Genomic DNA, 7,223 nt, shown 5'->3' on the forward strand with positions numbered 1-7,223 from the left:
TCTTCCATGATATGGTACCCAACTCTGTGTTCTTCATAACCATTTTTAACAATTGTACAGATGCAAGCAAAAGATAAAAGTCATCTTTCCCAACTAAATAATATTAATCTTTACCCTGCCCTCACACATTTCATTTTAATGCGAAACTCAATATTTGTTTTTCTTCCTATTTTCACTCCAGCGGGATTAGGTAGCTCATTTCCAGACTCACTTTTTTCCATGCTTGATATGTACCACTTCCCTATGTACCCAACACCATGCTCCACATGCTAATGAACATGCTACCCTCAAGGCAGAGTGGGTGCCTGATGGATGACCACATATGAGAAGATCATTTTTAATCAGTGTCTTAACACCTGCAACAAGTTTATCGACCCTAAATAGAATGACTGTTTATGGAATTTTTTTTTAATTTCCTCTTAAAATGGAGAAAGGACTTGAAGAAGTACTCATTTCTCTACCTCCTCCTCTTTGGCATATATTTCACAGAAAAAGGAACTGGGAAAGAGCAGGAAGGCCTCACGGAATATTTAAATAGTAGGTTCAAAGCTGGGGAATAGCATCAGTAAGAAGAAAGGCAGATGAAATGAAGTAACAGTGTCACTGATTTTTGTCTCTGTCCATGGAGAACAGACTGCTGGTTTAGAATCACTCTGGCCTGCCTAAGACCATCTGACATGCAGATATAACTCCAAGGTAAGAGTCCCTGGGCAAGCAGGTTTTATCCTGGTGCTATCATCCGAAATAAACCATCTAGGTTTACTCCAGATCAGCCTCCCAACCCCAGAAACTACACAGGTGGCATCTCTTTATGATTCACGGAATCATATGAATCACTTGAAGATTATAACTGAATCACTTGCTGTAAGGAAATTTGAGAAAATGAGTGCACGGCTTTCTAGTCCCTGTAGCAGGCAGTGAGGAAGACTGTAAGTGGCTGTGCTATTTGCCAGAGGACAGTGCCTGCTACAGCAATGAACTCAACAGGAAATTCAGACAATCTTTTTTTTTTTTTTTAATTTTATTTTATTTATGATAGTCACAGAGAGAGAGAGAGGCAGAGACACAGGCAGAGGGAGGAGAAGCAGGCTCCATGCACCGGGAGCCCGACGTGGGATTCGACCCCGGGTCGCGCCCTGGGCCAACGGAAGGCGCCAAACCGCTGCGCCACCCAGGGATCCCTCAACAGGAAATTCAGATGCAGAGTGTAGAGACCCTGCAATCTCCAATATGTATCAAAAATCTCCATATTTGAGCATTATAAAGGAAAAGTATCATTTGGGGGAAGGCCAGTGCTTTATTTTTTAATTAAATGCTGTTGCACTACACAGGATAGGTCATTGCTAATGATGAACACACTGTTGAGAGAACATTAAGTGAATTTAACTCTTGGGAAAGTTTTTAGAGCTTTAGTATGAAAGGTAGAAAAGAACATACTACTTAATGTCACTTCTGTACTACTACATTACAATAAAGTATCTAAATTAACACAGATCAGCTTCCTGAAGTTCTCATGCCCATCCCGACAGGAGCAGTGTTCCCAAGCAGAGGTGAGGTCTACCTGAAAGCCAGCATGCCAAAGGTATCACTATAGCAAGGTCTCAAAATAACTCTAAATCTGAGAACTTCTGCCCCCATAGAAGAACATTTTGATTTTTCTGGAAATCACTGCTGGAACTCTAGAATTCAGCAGAGAGGCTTTGAAGAAGAAAGGAATGTCACCTGCAGTAATAAAATAATAGGTAAAAAGTTAGAGTGCTTAATGTATGCCATGAAAGGAGCTAAGTGTTTTATATACATTATGTTATTTCATCCTCATAAAAACTGATTGGGGTTTAGAAGGTGAAAGGGGCTCAGAGTTAAGAGTCCACAGAGCTGGTAAGTGGTAGAAATAGAATGGAATCCCAGTTCTGTGGGATACCAGAGCCCAGGTTCTGCCCCACTAATTTATACTCAAGTACTTTAAAACCATGTTAAAAGATCATTGAAAATGAAGAAATCTGGGATGCCTGGGTGGTTCAGCAGTTGAGTGTCTGCTTTTGGCTCAGGGCCTGATCCCAGAGTTCAGGGATCAAGTCCCACATCGGGCTCCCTGCTTGGAGCCTGCTTCTCCCTCTGCCTGTGTCTCTGCCTCTCTCTCTCTCTCTCTCTCTCTCTCTCTCTCTCTGTCTCTCACGAATAAATAAATAAAAATCCTTTTAAAAAAATGAAGAAATCTCCTGGTATATGCAATAAACCAAAGTTCCTGGGAAAATGTATATACTTTTCAGAACCACTACCCATATTGATTTTGTTCAATTCCTATATTACTTTCAGATGCCCTTCTAGAGGTCAGGCACACAACTGTTTAAAAATAACTACCCTAAAATTCAGGTATCCAGTGTCTTATACACATACACAAAAAGACCACACACACACACCTCACAGACATACAAACACCACATAAACACACACTACATAGATAAATGCACACAAGCCACAGAAACCATACACTATACACACAAAGGCCACACATTACTGTACCACAGATACAAAGATCACACACAAACACACACACACACACACACACCTCCATGCACACCCAATGGATTCAAACACACCACAGAGACACACACAAGACTATATATCCACATATGCAGACAACTGCACCTGAGATATACAGACAGACCACAGACACACCACAAAGACAGACACACATACACAGATACACAAAGGCCATCCATTCACAGTATCAGAAATTCTCCATGCAATTTTGTTTCTCCATTTCTACTCATACCCCAATATCTACCTAGTTTCCACCATATTTATCATCTCAGTCACATGGCACCTCCTGCTGCTGGTCTGTTTTCTCCATCCCACTGCATCCCAGATCATGAACACAAGCTCTTTTCCTTCAATTCCCCAAAGCAACCACCAATACAAGACAGTTGTGATTAATGAGAAGGGACATTACACCATGTAAAGCATAGCAAATGGATTAAACCCGAATATTAGACAATTCCTCATTTTAAAGCCTCTGTGTCATTTCTGCTTTTCAGAATATCTCACTGACCTTTTCTCCTCTTCAAGCTTCCTAACCTCCCGCCATGTTTTTCCTGAGGCCCCCCCCCTCTGAAGACCATCCTCACTCCTCCCTCTTCTCATGGCTCCAGGGCCTTCACAGCCTCTTTCCCAGGTTCCTACTCTTCCACTCACCGTTGCCTACCTATTCCATGTCCTTACACTTCATAGCAGACTACTAAGGTATTTTCCTGAAGAGGGCCATTTTTCTACTTTGGAGAAAAATTTTGCAACTTCCTTAGAAGGCAGAATTAACTTAAAGCAATTGTGGTTTTAATAACAATTATTTCTTCTCTATATATATTCTTAGAATGTTTTTGCTTAGTGAAAAAAATCATCAGCAATCTCCATTAAAGCAATTTATCCAATTCATCAAAAACCAATTTGTTGCTATAACTATCATATATAGTAGCTATTTTCCAAAACATTCTCAGATTCATATTTTCAATACTACAGGAATAATTATCCAAGAAATGGGATATTTTGTATAATCAAATACTCAGATTCATGGAGCATTAGCAAAACACTACACATGAATTATAATTTTCAAAGAAATAACATAAAACACTGGTAGGGTTCCCCACCTACCACAATGCTGGCAGCGTGGGAAATGTTGATAAATAAGAAATTTAACCCCTGTAAACCTCACTTCCTCTTCTGTTTAAATATTCGTCTTTATGAGGAAAAAAGAAATGACTTTTTTATAAAGCTCCTAGCATATAAAAATAATTAGATAAATGTAAACTCCTTGACTTTTCTCCCTCTTTTCTTTCCCCAAGTAAGGAAGAATTACCAGTATATTCAACAGTACATGTTCCTCTTTGATTGATAATTTTTTTTTTAAATTCAAGCTAACTGAATTTATTTTTTTTTTAATTTTTATTTATTTATGATAGGCACACAGTGAGAGAGAGAGGCAGAGACACAGGCAGAGGGAGAAGCAGGCTCCATGCACCGGGAGCCCGACGTGGGATTCGATCCCGGATCTCCAGGATCACACCCTGGGCCAAAGGCAGGCGCCAAACCGCTGCGCCACCCAGGGATCCCTGATTGATAATTTTGAAGGCACTTTACAATCTTTTTCTGGGGGTGGGAGCACAGGGAGAGGGAGAGGGAATCTTAAGCAGGCTCCCTGCCCAGAGCAGAGTATGAGACAGGGCTCAATCTCACAACCTGAGCCAAAATCAAGAGTCAGACCCTTAACCAACCCTAGAGCTGCCCAGGTGCCCCAGCATGTCACACTATTATGGTGCCCTAGCCTAGGGCTCCCAAATGAGTATTGGTTCTTATCATGTGTTGACTGTTAAACTACTAGCTAACAGCATTTACTACATATAATAATTAGCTCATGGGAGAAACCTAATTATAGCTCTAAATGATTACTGATTTGCAGTAGTTGTTAATTTTGTTACTCAATTTCATTAGCAACATTTGCCCTGACCAAGTCTTAGTCAAGTAAAACTGATCCTACACTGCTTTATTCAAGAAGTTATGACCCACAAGGAGGGTCAGACTTATGGTTCATTCCTAAATAGAAGATTTTTAGCTAACTAAATTTATTGCTTCAAGTCAAAATATCCCAAAATTTATTTCTCTTTCACATTAATTTCATCTGTATTATTTCTATTTTGGATGCTCAGATTAATCTGCTCTTAATTCTTCATACAAAATAAAAATAAAAGGCTTAAGAAAATATCTGATTTGTAATATTGTGGAAATATTGTTTGTCATTTTATAATTTTTTTAAGTAGGCCCCATGCCCAACGTGGGTCTTGAGCTCAAAACCCTGAATTCAAGAATTGCATGTTCTACCAACTGAGCCAGCCAAGTGCCCCTTTGTTTACCATTTTAAAAATAGTGTCATTTTCATTAAAGAGGGCACATGATGTAATGAGCACTGGGTATTAGATAAGACTGATGAATCACTGAACTCTACCTCTGAAACCAGTAATACATTATATGTTAATTAATCGAATTTAAATAAAATAAAATAAATAAAAACAGTAGCATTTTGACTATTACTATGCAAAAATTACTGTTTGCGTTTCCATATTTAACCTTTTTTTTTTTTGCTTCTTTTTTGTGGTTATTTTCCTTGTCTCTCTCTACAGGTAATTATGGATCTGATCAACTTTACTGATTTGCTCAATGTCTCCACTTTAGGAAGAAACAGCACTCACTTTCCAGCTCCTGCCTCAAACGCGATCATCGCCTTTCTTCTGTGCATGTCCGTTATAATTGGTTCCATCACCAATGGTCTCTACCTTTGGGTGCTTAAATTCAAGATGAAAAAGACTGTCAATACGCTCTTATTTTTTCATCTCATTCTCTCATATTTTATTTCTACGTTGATTCTACCATTTATAGCCACCACCTACCTTCAGGACAATCACTGGAGCTTTGGAACTGCCATGTGCAAGGTCTTCAATGCCACTTTGTCAGTAGGGATGTTTGCCTCCATTTTCTTCCTCTCAGCCATCAGCGTTGACCGTTACCTTCTCACTCTTCACCCAGTGTGGTCACAGCTGCACCGAACCCCACGCTGGGCTTCCAGCATCATCCTGGTAATCTGGCTCTCTGCCATTGCCCTCGGCATGCCCTATTTGATTTTCAGGGAGACACATGATGACCATAAAGGAAGAGTGACCTGCCAAAATAACTATGCTGTGTCTCCTAACTGGGAAAGCAAAAAGATGCAAATATTAAGGGAAAAGGTTCATGTAGCCTTTTTCATTGGCCGCTTCTTGCTGGGCTTCCTTCTGCCTTTCTTTATCATCACCCTTTGTTATAAAAGAGTAGCCAACAAGATGAAAGAGAGGGGCCTGTTTAAATCCAAAAAGCCCTTCAAAGTCATGGTGACTGCCATTATCTCTTTCTTTGTGTGCTGGATGCCCTACCATGTCCACCAGGGCTTACTTCTCACTAAGAACCAATCAGTACTTTTACAGCTGACTCAGATACTTACAGTGATAACTATTTCTTTCTATGCCATCTTTTCTCCTACACTCTACCTGCTTACTGGGGAGAACTTCAAAAATATTTTCAAAAGGTCCATTCTTGCTCTGTTTGAGTCAACATTAAGTGAGGACTTTTTGGCAGAAAGGACACAAAACCTAAATTCGGAAGCCTACATTTAAATTTTGGATCCCAGAGCAGACAATGGACTCTTAGTCAATTATACCACCAGAGATGTACCTTCTACTTTTATATAATATAATCCCTCTATTATAGAGACATCCAGGCTGTATTATGGTTAGATCTACGAATATTAAAGAGGCTTTAAGAAAGCAAGCAATGGGTGATGTTGCAAAGGTCATTATTTTTACTGTTTTTATTGCGGTAAAATATAAACAACATAAAATTTGCCATTTTCACCATTTTAAAATGTACATTTCAGTGGCATTAAGTGTTTTGCAACCACCACCACTATTTCCAAAAAAATTTATTACCCCAAAGAGAAACTCTGCACCAATTAACTAGTAACTCCTCATTTCCCCTTCCCTACAACCCCTCATAACTTCTAATCTGCTTTCTGTCTCTGTGAATTTGCTATTCTAGATATTCCATATAAGTAGATAGATACAACATTTCTTATTTTGTGTCTGGCCTATTTTGTGTAGCATAATGTTTTCAAAGTTCATCTATATTGTACCATGTATCAGAACTTTATTCTTTATGGCTAAATAATATTCTACTGTATGTTCATTCCATTGTGTGTTTTGTTTATCCATTCTTCTGTTAAAGGACATTTGGGTTGTTTCTACCTTTGGCCATTGTGAATAATGCTCTGTGAACACTGATAATATAAGTATGTGTTTGAGTCCTTGTTTTCAATTATTTTGAGTTATTTTAAGTTACTGGGTCTTATGGCAATTTTATGTTCAACTTTCTGAGGAACCACCATACTTTTCCACAGAAGCTTCACTATGTTATGTTCCCACCAGAAATGTGCAAAATTTCCCCTTTCTCCACACCCTTACCCACACTTATTATTTTCCTTTTTTTTTTCAATTATACTCATACCAGTTGGTGTGAAATGATGCAAATATGATTCTTAACCTTTGGTTTTTGAGGCTATAGGCATATCAATTTCTAAATACCAATAGTGTCCACTGATCTGAATTTTCTGTCACAAAATCTTCTAACAAAAAGACATCTGAACT

The 7,223-nt window shown here is 38.8% G+C and overlaps 1 protein-coding gene across 1 annotated transcript; it reads left to right on the forward strand.

The window, feature by feature from the left end:
* The first annotated feature begins 584 nt into the window (after positions 1-584).
* On the forward strand, positions 585-6,839 carry GPR33 (G protein-coupled receptor 33). Its single transcript, XM_041759859.1, has 2 exons — positions 585-696; positions 5,172-6,839. Exon 2 carries the CDS (start codon positions 5,178-5,180, stop codon positions 6,195-6,197), a length of 1,020 nt encoding a protein of 339 aa, XP_041615793.1. The 5' UTR covers positions 585-696; positions 5,172-5,177; the 3' UTR covers positions 6,198-6,839.
* The last annotated feature ends 384 nt before the right edge of the window (positions 6,840-7,223 follow it).

This window comes from Vulpes lagopus, chromosome 6 (assembly GCF_018345385.1).
Source record: "Vulpes lagopus strain Blue_001 chromosome 6, ASM1834538v1, whole genome shotgun sequence".
In the NCBI taxonomy this organism is placed as follows: domain Eukaryota; kingdom Metazoa; phylum Chordata; class Mammalia; order Carnivora; family Canidae; genus Vulpes; species Vulpes lagopus.

Bases quoted from the DNA above. Each gene is read 5' to 3' on its own strand.
- GPR33 (XM_041759859.1), top strand. From the start codon at position 5,178: ATGGATCTGATCAACTTTACTGATTTGCTCAATGTCTCCACTTTAGGA.